This window comes from Accipiter gentilis, chromosome 5 (assembly GCF_929443795.1).
Source record: "Accipiter gentilis chromosome 5, bAccGen1.1, whole genome shotgun sequence".
NCBI lineage: Eukaryota > Metazoa > Chordata > Aves > Accipitriformes > Accipitridae > Astur > Astur gentilis.
This window is the reverse complement of record NC_064884.1, coordinates 22,948,852-22,966,364: the sequence shown is the minus strand read 5'-3', so window position 1 is coordinate 22,966,364 and position 17,513 is coordinate 22,948,852. Positions and strand designations below refer to the sequence as shown.

The following is a 17,513-nucleotide window of genomic DNA, read 5'->3' as shown; positions in this document are numbered from 1 at the left end:
TCAGAAAAGTCAGTGTAAATGCAACCTGAAACTAACAGTGCATCTGTATGACGTATCAGCTTGTTTCAATGAGCAAATTCACTGCATCCTCTGATAGAAACTAAATAGCCCCAGGCTACTGTCATGGATGTACTGATTTGGATAGCCACTCCTCTTAGCAATTACTGGGTTTAGAATTCCAGCAGGGACAATAATAAAAATTTTGAGGAAGATTTTTAACTATCTTCAAGTACAAAATAACTTTTTGAAAACACTAACAGTCAAACTGCTCAAATAATGCTTTCCATTAAGAGTTTTCTTAGTTCAGCTGGTCTCCTTGGGGCTAAATACTTTAGTTGCATAAATGTGAAAGTTAGTTGTCCTGCTTTTAGGACCTGCAAGACTACGAAGATGTTATTTCTTTTGGTAATACAGAGCTAATACTACTAAACACTGAGTCATCGTTAGAACTGCCTACTGATTTCCAATAAACCACAATTAGGCAAACCAGACACAGGCATAGGAATTTCATTAATATCCTCAAATATGTAATTTGACCTTGGGAGACTTGGTGGATAGCTATAGTATTATATGAAAACAGATCTTAATATAACTATTGGAATATGAGGGTGAGTTCACAGAGCTGGTACTGAAACCACACTACAGGTACTTTCTGCTCAGCTTGACTACACTTTGACTACACTCAAATCACACAAGCCACATCAGATAAAAAGGCTAGCTGATTTGTTACAATTCTGTCCTTCATTCCTTGATAGGAAGAACCTGTTCATCTTGAAGGCAGTGCAATGGATGTACATATTAAGTGGCTTAAGCAAGAATATATGAAAATTCAAAGGAACTGGAAAGAAGTGGATAACAGAATGAATGTGACAATAGAAATACGGAGAAAGATGATCAGTGATAAGGCACCTTTAAAAGACATTCTTAGACTATTTCCTTTCTTAAGATGCCCTTATCAGGTAACAGAGCTATTTTTAATAATGACATTGAACTCTGTGTTATAGATGTGATACAACCGTGGGCATGTATTCTACAGGATGTTTCCAGTGAAGTATCCATCAACATTGTTCTCTTTAATCTAACTCATATTTTTGCTGCTAACCCCACTCTGAAAGATTCACCAGTCCTGTGTTAAACATGCTACACACACCAGTGGGTTATTTGAAGTATTTTGGTGTTACTTGGTGTATTTCTTCCCTGCTTTGAAAAGAAATGAAACCATCCCCTCCAGTTTATAATCTTATTTTACTGAGCTAGTTTTATCCTGTCTTCAAAGTGTGCACCTCGTGTTGTTTTCAGTTTTGGTTTTGAGGATTGCAATAATACCAAATATTTGTTTTTCTTTTAGCTTTTTAGGGAGTTCCAGCTCCTCACACACACGGACATTTATAAGAAAACAGTTGAGATTTTGGAGATTTATTCAGAAAATATATTATCTTTGTATGTGGTGAGGAATAATCCAATTAACATTATGCTGCAAGAAAATCTGAAGCGGCACACAGAGGAAGACATTCTGAAATGTCAGTACAAATCATCAATTCTCTGAACATCAGAGTTTTGTTGTAGCTAATTGTTCCTACTTATGTAACTAAACTAGCTCCAATTTTACTGCAAAAACATTTTTTATATGTCACAGTTGCTTGAAAAATATATAGCGATGGGGAAGCATTAAGAATGAAAGCTGATAAATTACTAGGAAAATTAAGTCAGTCAGGTATTGAAACTTTTTTTTTCTATTGCATAAAAGACTGCAGGTTTGATAAAAGTAACTGCCTTAAAATAAGTATTGCTAGATGAGCAGAATTACGTATTTCTAGATATATAAAAAAGTGCTTATTATCTTTTAAAAATACACACAGAAAACTAATTTTCTGGTTTAGAAACAGTCCTATCAAAAAGACACAATTCCTTTTAGAAAGAGAGGTACTGTTTCTATGGTTAAAGTCTTCATCCCAGTGAAATCAAAGAAGTAGTTATGACTAACTGTGTTTCAAGTACCTCGTCTCTGAAGAGACACACTTCAGGAGTAAGTGCACAAAATGGTACCTCTGGCGAGCAGGTACCACAGTCATGCAAAGAGGTCCACGTACCTTGACATGTTTGGCTCACTGGCTGCAAGGGAGCAAGCACCTGCTGCCACTCAACTTCCTTCAGTCTGAGAAGTCTGGGGAGTGCGGTTCTGCAGGGACAAAACCTTTGAAGCACTAACTCGGAATCATTATTCTTCCCAAAGTGCAGCTGTAGGTGCCTATGCCTGAGCTTAGCTCTGTGAGAAGTGCTCCTAAAAGTGTCATTTTCTATCGAATGGGCATAATGCCAGGATGTCAAATCAAAGGTGACACAGGATGAACACAGGCATTTCCTATAGCAGTTTCACTCCTTCTATTACCAGGCCATTTCTTAAAAAAGCGAGCAGAGTGGGTTAAAATACTGGGGTTTTCTTTCTTGAAGCTTAAAAACATGAGTACTGAATAGCTCATGATAGATTAAAAAGTGTCAACGGACAGCTCAATCCAGAAAGCCTTTATGGACTTTCTACTCAGACCTTTGGCCTTAGAGAGCTACGGTCATTGTAAGTCATTTCCCCTCTTCTAATACAATATGCCCACAAAGATTTTAACTCATGCCTTAGTAAAATCTCAAGGCCTTTACTTTCCTGTTTTTCTCTTACAAACAACTTGACCTGGCACCTAGAGCATAAGTGCCTGACAAGATAGGTCCAGTGGAACACATGACACCAAAAGCCTGAACTGCAAAAAAGGTGTTACAGTCAGTAATAGCTCAACCAGAGGGTTAGCAGGTACCACATCCCAGGAGGTCCTGCAGCACCAGCTTGTACCGCAGCCTTCAAAGTGGAGTCCTCTGGCAACAGGACTCCCCAGAGATATCTGATTTACAGGGAAGAGAGGAGTTTGGGGACGGGTGGTGAGGGCAGGAGGGCTACTCAGCTCACAAACCAAAGCAACCCAAAGGTCTACTTATTGTGAGAGAAATTTAATCATAATACTGAGTAGCAGAGTGTCATGAATGGTTTGAATACTGATGTCCACTGCCAGCTAAGGTACCTAAACCTTCACAGCAGTACAAACTGCTCTTCAACATGGACTGAACAACAGTTCTACTGCTGAGTTAACTATTACATAGGCTGCAGTCTGTTTTTCCAGGACGATACTGCAGTGCCAGAATGTTTTCATTTTCAACTTAGTAGAAATCCTTGCCTTTGACAGATATGAAAATGACTGCTGCATGTTTACTCCTGCCAGATGTCTTTGGAGATGATTCCAGTCTGTTTGCTGCAGTGAACGAGGAGGTAGGAGACAGAGCACCAGCAGTCTTGGTCTCTCTTCCTTGTTATCAGCTGCCTGGGCACATCACCTGGCCTTTTGGTGCCTCAGCTTAGCTCCTGGAATGGGATGACAATAGCCTGCCTTTTGGGTAGAACGCAAATATTCATAGAAATACTAACTAAGTTCAAAGCAGTGTTATTAGGCTTACTTAATTCTCTGACTGTTCACCAAAGCGATGCTGTGGCATCACTTGAAATATCCTTTTTTTAATTTAGGTAAAGGCAGCGGCGACACCAGTGTTGGAAGTAAAAAATCCATTCAATATGAATTCATGCGAGTTTGCCCTGTATGTAGGAAGAGAAGAGCTAACCCAGCTCGATGACTGCACCATGGCCCTGGCAGCACTGTTGGCTGCATTTCATGTGTTCAATATTCCATGCCCAAAGAGAATCCACAGGACGCTGAACTTCCTGGAGTCCCTGGTCTTTGAAGTGAGGACCCCAGCATCCCTGCCCACCCAGGTAAAGAGAGGGCTGGAGGCACCCAAGTACCCCAGTATCTGATGGTGTACACAGCGCTCGTCTCGTGAGCATTCGACATTTTGTCAAAATAAATCCCTTTGTTGAGAAGATAAATCAGTACCATTCTTTCTGGTGAAAGTGTATATATAACAGTTATGTTTAATAATGCCCTTTTTAAATTGTACTGGCTACTTTTTTAAAAATATAAAACCTAAGCATTTTCATATTTTAAATGGAAATTCGAGATCAGTCTAGAGGCACTAGAGATAATAAAATTTTCTAGATTACTGCATGTGTATTATTTTTCTATATGGAACATTTAACAAATTCAGGTAATATTTTGACTGTCAGAATTTAAAAAACACATTGTGAGCTAATGTGAGCACTTCACTGCTTCAGATGCTAATACAGTTAAAGTTTTAAAGTGGCACAAATTAAAGATTTACTTGTTACCATAATAATTTCATTATATTATCATCACTGAAAGCCTGCTAGAGTAATCTTTGTATCTTAAAATGGTGGGCCTGATTTTTAATTTGCAGGATAATGAGTTTTCACTATTTTCTCCATGCATGAAACATTCTTCTTTTTTTTTAACGTTAATCGTGAATTTGCTAAATAGGGATTCTGAGATGAACTCTCAAAGCAGCAAGAATGACTTATCTGGGATGCTTCCACGTGCATTTGTAACCACAACTTTGGCACTGGGGAGAGAATGCCTCATTTTCTTTCTGAATTTCTTCCCCAGAACAAATCAGCCTTCTCCACGTGGTGACTCTCCTATCTGCCCATGCAGAGCAGAGGCCCTCTCCTCTCCTCTTCCACAGCCTCCTCTTCTCCCTAACATGCTCAACTCCTGCATGTCTGGAAATCCTAGGGGTTACTGCCTGACAGTGCACAGCTTCAGACAAGTGCCTAGTAATGGACAGTAGCAGCAGCCCGCAAACATGACCCATTGCATTAATTACAAATTAAAATGGCTGTTTATTAAAGCACTGCATTCTATTAAAGAGATCAATCTCCCACCAGTTCTAAAAATGTCTGTGTAGGCAAAGCAACATTTGTGGTCACAATTCTTTTAACACTCAGACACACAGCTTGGAAGACCACAGAAGTCTTGTTAAAGCCTGGCTGTGCAGAGGTGACTCCAATGCAGAGATTACAGTGGCAGACCCTGTGGAATGAGGGGAAATTGCTGCATTTAATGGCCACACTCTTGCTAAAGTCTTAGGATTTTTCAAGTGGCTCGCATGGAAATCAGGGGACAACCTTTACCTGTGTTATAGCTGGGCTACCTCCAACACAACATATGAAACAATACCAACTGCCATTTTAAAGATTCATTAGGTCTCCTGAGTGTTTTTAGTTTCCAAGTGAATTTGTGGTGTGTAGTTTTCGTAGCAGAGGTGGCTACACCCTGCTACCTCATCACATGAGATACAGAAGTAAGGATTATACATGTCCTCACTGTTGTGATAGCTGTTTGAATAAAAAGCTGGGCTCTTATAATTTCAGTGAGCTTCATTCTACATCTTGTAAACAGTATTAACTCAAACCCATTTCTTAAACCACAGTACTTTGTAAGTAGGTATATAAAAATTCAGGGAGCTGCTAACATCCCCAGGCAATCTCTGTTGAGAAGCAAATCTCTTCATTGGTTCTCAATCCAGGCTACAGAGCTGGCACACGAGAGAGACACAGAGGGTGAGGAAAAATAAACTACATGGAAGGACAGAAGGAAGGAAAACAAGAATTTGGCATTTTACTGATCTCTGTGGGCAACTTCAGCTTCTGCCAGTGACAAAATCCGGGTCCATAAATGGGATTCTGATTGTGACAGCAAGTGGCCTGTGAGCGTTAGGAGTTAAGTGTTTAAGGAGAGGGCAGACAGCAGTAGCCAAGTTGCTCTTTTAAACTCATGGCCACACTGAGCTACAGTGCGGAATTATTCGACACCACCCTCGGGAACAGCCGGCTTCATCTGAGAATCCTGGGCACACACAAATGTAACAGACAGCTCCAGTTCAGGTTTTATTTGTATTGTAGTACAGTAAGAGTGCAATTTGAATGTACAAATATTGAACAAAATGTAAAAATACTATTTATGCAATGTTATGGAAGGAAATTAACAGAGCAATGCAACTTACTTTATACTGACCCTGTTTCACCTCATACTATGGCAGGTACTAGTCACCTACATGATCTGGAAGGGGCACAGGGAGTTCTTGAAATCTTAAGGAACTCCACCCAAAGAACAGCCTAGCAAAACCTGTGGGAAGATGTAAAATTCTCCCAGCTCTGTGCAACAGAAATGCTCTGTTTGTTCTCAACTCTAAAGGCTGAACAACTGCCCAAAGCAGTGCTAAGAAGAGGGCTGCCAAAAATCTTGATCCAACTCTTCTCTCTCTTCTTGCAAAACTAACATTCTGGAACAGTCCTCAATATACAGGTAGCTAGGCATTCTCTTATTTAAAGTGCATCTGGTTTACATCTTGCGTATATATACCAAGTGCAACCACTTTCCCTGACAAATCATTATAATAATCCTCCAAGAAAGAAGGCTGCCTCTCCTAAGTACCTGCTGGTGGCATCTGCAGCCTGCTAATGACGCAGTGAAACGCACCTAGGACATGCTGATACACCAATATGCATTTAAGTATCCTTTTCCTCCATGCTTTGTCTTTCCCCCTATGCCTTACTCATTTAGAAATCAGACTTTCCAACTAGGAAGTGGTGGGTGAAAGAATTCTCCCACCATTGGGAAAACAAACCTATGTTGAATATGAAGCCAGAGTAGCAGTCTTATCTTTAGCACACTCTTTTTCTCCACTGTTGTGGTAACTATACTGGAGACCAGCATGTGCAGACATGAATGAATATATTTTCTTTTTTGCTAATGTCCTTACCTCAAAATACATGTATTTTCCTTCATGTGCTGAAGGACTGTACCAGGCTCCCATGTAAAATGCTGGGACTCTATTGTGCAGCATAAACAAAAAGTCTTCTATGAAGTCAAACTTTATTTTTCAGTTGCAGCCTTCTCTATACTGATCTTTTGGTAAAATACATTAAAGATGCTGGTGGAAAAACTCACATAACATTTTTGTAATCGTGCAAAAGTAAAAACATTCAGTTATCAAAAAAGCATTATAATTTCAACCCCAACAAGGTTTGTTTTGTTTTGTTACAAGCAGACAGACAGTTTTATAATCTGTAAAGTTATATGCTGTAGCATAAAGTGTCACGTATGTAACATTAAGTGTTTCATTTTTAAACTATGGCACAAATACGTATCAGCCATAACAGTCTCATCCGGCTACCTGTAGCCTAATTTTTGGCTAATCAGTTTTTGATAGTATGAAGTAAAAGCTTCTGAAAAGTAAAATGGATACATGAAGTAGAATTCAAGAATTCTTAGAAAATATTAATGTTCCCTTATATAATACAGCATAAATAATTAATGAATGTTTTCTTGATGTCCAGAGAAAGTTAGGGATCCTAACCATCCATGGAGAATTAGCGCCATTAGTTTGGTAAATAAGACTAGGTGACTCGGCTGTTACATAGTACCTTCTCAAAAGCTTGAACACTTCCCAGAAGGATTCAGATGTGTACTGGCTCTAGGAGAATACAAATAGTCCACCAGTGCTGAAGTTACGTTTCTTCCTTTCTGAGAGTCCTTACTCAACAGTTCTAGCGAGTCTTTGTGCTTTGAATAAAACATGAGCTCCAGTGGTGAAAGCTGGCTCGTACACATTTTCCATTATCTTCAAAGTTCATTGTGTGAGTTTTTCTCTGCAGCTTTGAACATCAGAATGGAATTAAAGATTTTTAGAGCTGGTCCCAGTTTAATGCTCATTATTTTGACTATGTCTGATTGGGTCATTAGCAGAAATGCTTCTCCATCAATTTGCTTTAAAAGAAAAAACACACAAAGCTATTAATAGGTCTGACAGTGCAGCAGTATAGATGTTTCAGAAAACATGAAAAGAAAATTCCCAGCAATTTCAGACAGTGTAAAGGAATGGCTGAATACAAACACTTTCAAATGCTTTAATGATAGCTTTGATTTCAACCTTTTAGACAAATCAGCTAGTCCAAAAGAACAGGATGATGATCTTCTTTCTGCTTGAAAACAACTGTCTGGCTAATTTTTAGCTAACCAGTTCTTATTTTCATACTGAGTATAAAGTATAAGCTATTGAAAAGCAAAATGGGTAAATGAAGTAGAATTCAACTGTACTGCAGCACACTAATGCTTTTTAACATCTTAGCTACTCTTTTTATGCAAGCGTCCATACAAAAGCTTCTGGATTTCACTCCCAGCTACAGAACTGGAACCCTCTTCAGGCTACCCCTTTCTGTTCGTTGAATAGCAAATTAAAACAAATTTGGTCCCCGACGTAAACAGGGGCCAGGCTACATAAAACTGCCTCTTTGACACAAACACGACTTTTCAAAACACTGAATATTTTTTCAGCCAGCTTTGTAGTGTTGCTATTTTAATAAACATTACAAGTGAATATTCGCCTGTAGGCAAATTGTTCTGTCAGCAGGAGTGCTAAATCTGAACATGAAGAGCCACAAGGCCCTTACTTCCAAGGACTTCAAGGGGCCAATGCTTCTTGTGTAAACTTCAGGTCACTTAGGTATCTATAGAAAGTTTTCAGTGAAACATAACCAGGATAGCTAGGCCTAAAAGCCAACTGTCGTAAAATCGTGAGCACTGCTTAGGCTTAAAGATACTGATTTGAGATAAAAACTGTAATTAAGTTTCCGTTGGACTAGAAGAAAAGCTTTCTTAATCAGACACACTGCAAAGGAAGCCTGCAAGGTACCTCCCAGCACTGCAAGTTGTGGAACACTGCAGTGAGAATAGCATCATGCAGTTACCACAATTTCTACTCATTTCATGCACAAAGCCAGCCAGACTGGGTGGGCTCAGAACCAGAAGTGGGCTAATGTGGGGGTGCCCAGCTTTCTGCAGCACCTTAATATATGCAGGATAAGGGTTCACTTCCACAGAAATTTGAACCAGCACCTTCTACCTACTGAAAGACTTAGTGATGCCAGCCAGTCCATGCTGGTTGGTCTCACTGGGAGCAGTTTAATTTACTACTCACAGACAAAGCCTGAGAGGCTGAATCCTAAGGAGGGTAAGTATTTTCTTACACCTCTGAGAATGAAAGTGTTTAGGATTCATCCATCTCTGTGGCACTTCCCACTCACTGACTTGATTAGCAGTATGCCAGCTTTTATTGATCTTAAATTCATTGGTGAGATGCCCTAAGTGATATATGGGATGATCTAGGCTTGCATACCTGCTGCAACTGTAAGATGCCTAACATCTAAGCAAGGGCAAAACGCCCAAAGATGCAGCTTGTCAGTTCTTTGATATGTAACTGTAATAGTCATTACAATCTACAGCACAGCCTGAAAACTTTTGTTGCAGGAGATGAGCAGGGCCATCTGTATGCATCTTCCTCAGGAGGTGCCTTCTCAAGTCTAAGTACCACAATTATTCTTCACTTGAAAGGCTGGCTGACTTGGGATATTACAGTATCAGATTCTGCCCATACAGGTGGCCTCACTGGGATAATCACCTGAACTATTCACTCCGGCAATTTGTAACAAAACAGCCTTCTTGAAACTAAGCATTAAGAGGAGTAACAAACCTCAGAGGAAAAGAAAAAGCCGACCTAGTTTATAAAGGCCTATTGTACCTAAAAGCCCTATCACTTCCTAATGACAACTTTGGCACAACAATCTTCTCAGACACCAGAAGGGCATACTCTTCTGAACCTCATCATAAGCCTTCAGATCTTCTCACTTCCCGCACACTCAAATCATATTCGCAAACTGGCTGTATCAGGAGGAAGAGCATCAAGAGCTAAGTGGTGGTTATCTTGAACCATTGCTCTGCTCTATTTTACTTATTAACATCCTGCAGAACTAAAATAACATACTTACAAATTTCCTCAAACCAGATTAAGAGAGAACAGTAGTAAATCACGAAGTTCCTCATCTTCTACCATTAGTTCTAAGTAATTTCAGTTGCAGTAACAAAGCTAAAGGAGCATGAGAGACCTGGCTGACACTTGGCTAGTTTTATCTTCTTTACTTCCTCCCCACTCCATGACCTGCACACCAACCTAATCTTCCATACATTTGCATCTGACTTTAAACATGTATCTCATCCTACTTTATATGTATTTTTATTTTTAGTGATGACATAAAATTAATCTTTCCACCAAGCTCTGTACTTAGTGTCTTTTTGAAACAAAATTCACCCACCTCGTCTTTAAACACCTTGCCATGTTCTTCACATCCTGGTAAACTCCGTATAAATTCAGAGACCTGCCACCAAAGTATACAACAAAAGATTTAGTAAGACCAGTGTTTTCTCAAAATAGTCTTAAAGGTTGACAAGCATTAAAGTTTTTTAGCTGTTGTTTTTACAGCCTCATATTAGGTGTCCCACCTTCCTCTGTAAGTGCATGGAGTCACGCAGCTGGGTGTTTAAGGAGAGGATTCACAAAATCTACAAACTAAAAGAGCACGTGCCACTTTTGTCCACAGGACATCAAAGAGTGGGATATGGCTGCTCCCTCAAAATTACTTAGGTTATTCTATCCATGCAGATGCAGAACCATGAACCTTTTCTTTGTGAATCACTTCTCACAAACCAAAATGGTTGCTGCCTTCCTCTTCTTTTTGTTTTACAGCACAGAGATTAGCAAATCCTTTTTCAAAGTTCATGCTTCTTTTTTCTCTGTTTAGAGCATATCCAACTGTCCCAGGTGCAGAAACTGCCTTAGCCATAGGTATTTCTGAAAGTAAAGCAGGGACTAGACCCTGTCTGTCCAAGCATTATTACATACTTTAACAGTGACAGGGCTTTAATCTTGAAATCAGGTGTCATGGCCTGACTATATTCATACTGTTCCTCTCTGCACTATATTCTCATCCTCCAAAACAGTGTGCCACATCCGAACTATGCACCAGGAACAACTCCTTGGTCCATGCTGACCTCTAAACCATTCCTCCAGAATGTTTGTGTGGGTGCTAGATGTTACTAGTGTAGACCTTGATCACCTGGTCTGCTGGGACATACATTCAGAACTTTTCTTTCCCTTTTTAACCCCAGTGAATATTTATATACACACACACATACATATTTATCTATATCTATACCTGTCTATACACATTATGAATTAATACTTGCTGCTTCCAAGGCTGGGTAGCACCTGAATGGGCATTTTAGGGATCTGTTACATTAGGTCTGGGTGACTCTAATCCTCTGAGTACTAATGCATTATTGTTAATCTATGGGGCTAATCTAAAGCTCTGAATCAACCAAGACTTCAAGGGCAGTGGCAGTGAGATAGAAGATACAGGGGAAACCTACCTCATCTGTACTCCACTTAGAAACTTTACTGGCTGGGATCCCAGCTACACTTGGAAGGAGCTTGCTCTGCTGTTCCCAGCGCAAGGGTAGGCCAGGGATTTGCAACTTGGAAGACACAATAACTGGTTGAGAAAGAAGCCTCTGTGTGTTGGGTTCTTCAGTATCTTCAACAACAGGAAGCAACAAACAAGCATTAAATACCTCCGTCAGTGATGAGATCAGTCACAGTAAAAGCACATTCATTTCCATTGCTATATATGGGCCTCCCTACACTAGCTGTACAGTTTTGCTTACACCAGAATTAGAGGAATACCATGACTGTTCTTCCACTAGTATGTCTGTGATTATATTGTCTCTATATAAATGTAACTACTCTTACACGGAAAAAGTCTCTTCCAACACAACACAATCCTATGCCAATGCAACTGTTGACGTACCATAGGCCAAATAATTTTAAATATTTTGATACAATAAATCACACCCACATTTAATAGTTGTACAGTAGTACAATAGCTAACTTAATTCTAGGGTTGAGCTGTTATAACTTCATCAAAAGCAGCACTGCACTGACACAAAATTCCAAGTGAATCAGTTGTACAGTTCCAGCCCACACAACATTTATGCCTCATCCACAACAAAATGTTTTTCAGTTCTGAGGAAAACCCACAAATGTCTGCAAATTCCCCATTCCCACTCTAACAGAATGTTTTATTTGGAGAATAACATTTAACTCCTCTATGCTGCTATGGGATTCTTTACAAGGTCATTTCCCTTTTTATCTCACTTATCCATAATGGAAGGAATGAGCTCCCATCCCACCGGCCTCAAAGATAATGTACTGGTGCAAGGGTGGCTTCAGCCACATGCCACTGTTGCTGCTGCTTTCTGCAGAGCAGCAGCAGTTGCAGATGTGTGTAGGAGGAAAGAGGAAAAAGGCATTCCTCAAATGATGTCAAACTGCGCAAGAGATCTACGTTCATTTAGGTCCATTGCAAATGCAAAAGCAACATGCCTGCTATGAACTCAGCCCTGAATGCTTCCCAGTTGCTGAATGAAAATGTGGAAAACCTCTGGAATTCATTTCTGAATGAAAAAGCCAACAAAGAACCTATGCTTAATATTCCTTACTAACATGGCTTCATGCAATCACTCACAAATCCCTGTGCTATTTTTGTTTGTATCACTCACTTCTATTACAGCTCCATTCTATTTCCATTTTTGGGAAGCTGCTATTATTCACAGTACTCCCCTCTCCTTACTGTTCTAGTTTTCATACATTTGTGCCCAGCAACTAGGGTACAAATTCCTATTACAGATTTTTGCCAGCACAGTGGGACTGGTCTAGAATATATAATGTGGCCAATATAGGATATGATTACATTTGCTAGTGTTGTTCTGCTCCTCTAGCTTAAATTTTTGTTACTTTCAAGACTTACCTTCATTTTATATCAATGTCCATTATTTAGAAGTTGACTCTTAAGCCATTTAGTCAGTATTGTCAGCCCACTGATTAAATTTTTAAATAGATTCCTTAATTTTTTCCTAGCATCATACTCATACTCTTGGAATTGAGTTCCCTAAATGTCTGTTTACACTTCACTGTTGTTCTTCAAATGTTCCTTAGAGTTTCTACTACTACTACAAATCTCAGTGAGAAAGAAAAGAGTCTTGTAAGGCAGCAAGCATGCTGAATATAAACCCTATTTTACCAAATAGTATCTTTCTCATTGTTCCCTTGAATCCCCTCCCCATCCTTAACCCCTGATTTATTCTTTCTAAAAAAGGTCTCTTAAGAGTTGAAAATACAAGTATTCAGCTATTTTTTTTTGTTTTCCATTCACAAAACATGTAATACATTGATATTGTAACATAAACAGCAGAAGAAATACTGCGTGAACAAAATTCCAAGCAAATTGCACTCTGTTTTTGCACATGTTTAAACATATGCATACATAAAAGCATATAGGTACATGCATACTGAGTAGCAGCAATGACAGCTAAGGTTACCTGTCTATCCCATATATCTCTATTTTCAATAGTTTACAGCTGTGTCAAAGCCTAACAGTTCCAGATGAAAAATCTATGGTGGGCATCTGTTCATGCTGCGTTTTTTTTGAAAACTTCAAGCAAAGACAGGTCAGCTGGTTATCAATGAGGTTAGCAGAAAATAAGTTCACTAACGTGACACTACATGATGCTAAACTGTGTACTCCATCTATTCACATTCAAGAGCTCTATTTGCTGACATGGAAAGGAATGCAGTGCCTAATGCCTTTGAGGATGTGGGCAAAAACGCCTCTGCCTCTGAGCCTGCATCTTATCTGCCTCACAGGTAAGATGAACAGCACAAAAGGAGCATGTAAAGTGCCAATTTACCCAACCAGATGGAGGGAAAGAAAAACAAAAAGTCCCCAACCCTGCATGAGGCATAACCACATCCCTGACAAAAGGAAGTTTAGGTTTAGTGTGGGTAACTTCTTGCAAAAGACAGTGCAAAGCACAGTATTTAGGCTACAAACTATGGCTGTAATACCAGACATCTAAAAGTTCTCCCTACTGTCATGCTCCGGTATTCCTTGCTCTGCAAGCCCTGTTTCCCATACAGAGGAATCTGTGTTTGTGGGCCAGAGAAAGCAGGTGATGTATTCCAATTTCTGTCTCAATTTGCACATTTAGGAGAACAGTAACTTGAGGTGCAACACGGGTTAGCCAGTTTTATCACAGAGCCACAAAGAGCTCCTTGAACCACGTGAGGAAACAAAATCTGCTTGCCAGCTCTGTGCGAGATAGCAGAGCCAGCTGCAGTAAGTTCACACTTTTAACTCTGACCACTGTTGTCCTCTGCTGACATTTTGCTTCAGCATCAGCCCACCTGCCTCTACATTCCTCTTCATACTTAATGTCACCTTGTTATCCCTGCACAACTGCAATTATTTTAGCTTGAGCTTTCCTTGACTATGATAGCAAATGATCCATTTTCATCTTAACGATTAAGTATTATGGCACATTTAAACAAATAATGGCACAAAATTAAGTGCATAAAAAGGAGGTATAAAAGGATAACTTTGTTAAACAATAACCTAAGAAAGTGTTCTCGTTTTATAAACCTAATTATGCAAGACCCTACACCAAAATGTATCTTAGCAAGTAGAGCTTCTTGGTGAAACTTTATCCTAATAGTCAATTCTGCCAAACTCAAAATGCTTCACAAAATCAGGCGAGTTTTCTTAGAATAAAAAAAGAACTGCAGACAATTTAAAATGCTCCAAACTATTTGATTTTAAATTTTTTGTGCTGTGTTATACAATGCAAAGTCAACATCAAAACAGTATGTTCCCATTCTGCTGAAACAAAATACTTCAAATGACCAAACCCTCTTTCTTTCATCTGCTTTAGAGAGATTCTTCTTTTAATGCTTCATTTTCTCCAGAATTCTGAACTACATCATGTTTAAGAACACCATAGGAACCTGGATTTTTTTTACACCTTTTGCACAGCTCTTGTAATAGAGGGAACCTTTCATAGTTCACACACTCTTCAGAGTGTCTCTTAGATCTATCTGAAAAGTGCTGGCAGACAAATGATGCTTTAAGATAAAATGAAATGTATCAGAGGTTAATAATTGAAAATAAAACACTACCCTAATTTTATCTTTACACAATGGTCTAATAGTCTCCAAGAATTTCCTGGGTTTTGCAAGGATGAGCTCACTTAAGAAATGTAGCTCCAGTCTCAAGAATTTTGATGAAAGCCTTACAAATTTTGTGTTGTGCAACAAATTACTGAAGAAAAAAATCTAAAAATTTAAGGAATTAAATTATGAAATCAAGACATTTAGCTTCTCATTGAACTTGCATGAGTTAATAAAATTATTGCAGCAAAAGCTGCACTGAAACAATGCACTGACTCAGTCCAATAACTAGCCTGACATACTAAGTTTCACACATGCAAAATAATTGTCAAATATAACACTATGACATTCTGGATTTGCGCTGTAGTCTTTCTAAACGATGAGGATAAAAATTAATAATGAACAGCTCCCTCAACCTGTCCAGCTGGATCAGTGAACAGCCAAGAGTTTTGACACAGCAGTACACACAACCGTACAGAATCACTGAACCAAAGAAAAGTCCATGTTGGAAGGGACCTTTGGAGACTGTATGATGCAACCTTCTGTTAAGAGCAGGGCATTAGACTAAGTTACCCAGGGCTCTGTCAAGCCAAATCCTAAATACTTCCAGCAAGAGAGATTCCACCTCTTTTCTGGCCAGCCTATTCCAATTGTTCTCACGGTGAGAAGCTTCTTCATTATATTCAGACAGAATTTCCCCTGAAGCAACTTGTGTCAATTCCCTTTTTTCCCCACCACTGTGCGTCTTGGAGGAGAGGGTACCTCCATCTTCTCTGTAACTACCTTTTAGTTACTGGAGGACTGTAGCTAGGTTCCTCCAAGCCTTCCCTTCCCAAATTCCTTCAACCTTTCTTTGTATGTCAAGTCCTTCAACCACCTAATCATCTTGGTGGCCCTCCACTGGACTATCTCCAGTTTTTCAGTGAAGTAAAAATTTTAGCCATCCCTCTGTAAAACTCATGAAAAAGAAAGGGCCCATTCTGTGTATGGGCTGCTGTATCAGACTGCACAACAGACTGAGGTTGGGTTGAGTAAGTCAGCTTAACTGTGCATTATGCCTGTAATATGTAAATGCTTTAACTTTCTTTCAAGACACTTTTGAAGCAATAAGCAAACGTTATACCTTTACAACTCAGACTGGTTTAATTACCTATTTTTAAAAGTCAGTGGAAAAAATATTCTTGAAATGAAACTTTTTATACCAGTATACATTTTGCATTCATCTTTACAACTGCAATGAAGTTCTTGGCAAAGCCTTTGATGATTACAAGATAAAGAAACACAGTGTTAAAAGTGCTGCTGTCAAATTTTTGGACACAAATAGTGAATGTGGAAGATAAGTTTTAATGTAGTTTCATGAAGAATTTCAAAGAGTATCACGTTTTTTAGTTCTGCAGGTTTTAATATGAAACAAATGAAATACTGCCAATTTACCTTTAAACTCATTTGAAATGAGCAGCTTATTTTCTGTCTCCTCTTCTTCACACTCTTTGTTCTTTATGGAGTCCTTTGTTTGTAGTACTCCACTGAGGAAAATAAGATGTTCATTTTTTATTAACACATCATAAAAATCACTAAGCATGATGACTTCTCTTGCTAACAATGCTATTAACACACCAGGATTCGCACACAAAGGATGTTGTAGCATCATAAAATAAAGAGGACCTAACTTCTGACTTACGCAGATGCCATGGCTACTGACATGAATTTTGCAATGAAGTCTCAAGAGTAGTGTAAACTAAGTTACATAAATCACATCAACACACTTCACTTCATAACTGAAACTGGAAAACGTACAAATGAAGGCAGTGGATGTGTCCACAGCAGAAGATGGGAAGAGTGAAGAACACATATATAGCTTCATCTCCTACAAAGCCTTACTGGTTATCCAGGCCATTTTCAGGAGCTGTCTGAAACAACACTTACTCCTTTTTCTCTGCCCAACCTTCATCTTCACCCCACACCAACTCCGGTACTATATGGACACACTGTTGTGCAGCTGTTAATGATCCTACTGAATATATCTGTATTCTTTTGTAAATGTTTTTGCATTACTTCTCATCCAGCTAAAAGAGGTGGCCACTAGTTGCCTGCTGCCTGTGGCTGCTCCCTCAGCTCTGCCAGCCCAAACATTTGCAAAGAGGGAATGACTTCCCCCTATTGAGAAAAATGGGGCAAGAGAGGTGGAAACAAGTGAACTCCTCAAAGAGGGGTGGGTGTATTTGCATCTTAAAAGTCAGCCCCTGGGAAGATCCTTTTCAAACTCTGCCTGCAGAAGGTATTTCAAGTCTGCTTTCTTACAGAAATGAAGCTTATATGAACTTGCTGACATTATCTGTGTATTTATTTCCTTCCGCTTTTAAGAACTTGACAACACTTTGGCCAGTTCTCACTAAACCATCACAGATGGTGAGCTCTAAGAGATTCTGAGCATCTAATGAACATTTTCTAAAAATAGGCACCAGACAATGATCTTAAAGTCAAGACTACAAGAAAGCCCACTACACAAACTCATGCTTCACTATCTACCAGAGAAGCAGACAACAAGAACCCCTTTACAAATGTCCCAAACACAGACAAAAAGCCAAACTAGAGCTAACACCTTGTTAGACATCAAGATTAGCTAACCTCAAAACACAAATCCACAGAAAAAACAGACCTGTTTA

General features: G+C 39.2%; 2 protein-coding genes across 10 annotated transcripts in view; one reads left to right on the top strand and one right to left on the bottom strand.

Moving 5' to 3' along the window:
• SAMD3 (sterile alpha motif domain containing 3) overlaps positions 1-17,513 on the top strand; it is a 75,493-nt gene that overhangs the window by 32,822 nt on the left and 25,158 nt on the right. Inside the window, exons 7-10 of the mRNA XM_049801486.1 lie at positions 756-959; positions 1,349-1,520; positions 3,228-3,310; positions 3,563-3,808. Of these exons, the coding sequence (XP_049657443.1) occupies positions 756-959; positions 1,349-1,520; positions 3,228-3,310; positions 3,563-3,808 (705 nt within the window). The remainder of the gene's footprint in view (positions 1-755; positions 960-1,348; positions 1,521-3,227; positions 3,311-3,562; positions 3,809-17,513) is intronic.
• Positions 5,827-17,513, bottom strand: part of L3MBTL3 (L3MBTL histone methyl-lysine binding protein 3) — an 86,462-nt gene continuing 74,775 nt past the window's right edge. For all 9 annotated transcript variants that reach the window (XM_049801469.1, XM_049801472.1, XM_049801470.1 and 6 more), the window contains 4 exons: positions 16,282-16,373; positions 11,217-11,380; positions 10,103-10,165; positions 5,827-7,721 (listed from right to left, as the gene is read on the bottom strand). In XM_049801469.1, coding sequence (XP_049657426.1) covers positions 7,578-7,721; positions 10,103-10,165; positions 11,217-11,380; positions 16,282-16,373 — 463 coding nt within the window. In that variant the 3' untranslated portion in view covers positions 5,827-7,577. The remainder of the gene's footprint in view (positions 7,722-10,102; positions 10,166-11,216; positions 11,381-16,281; positions 16,374-17,513) is intronic.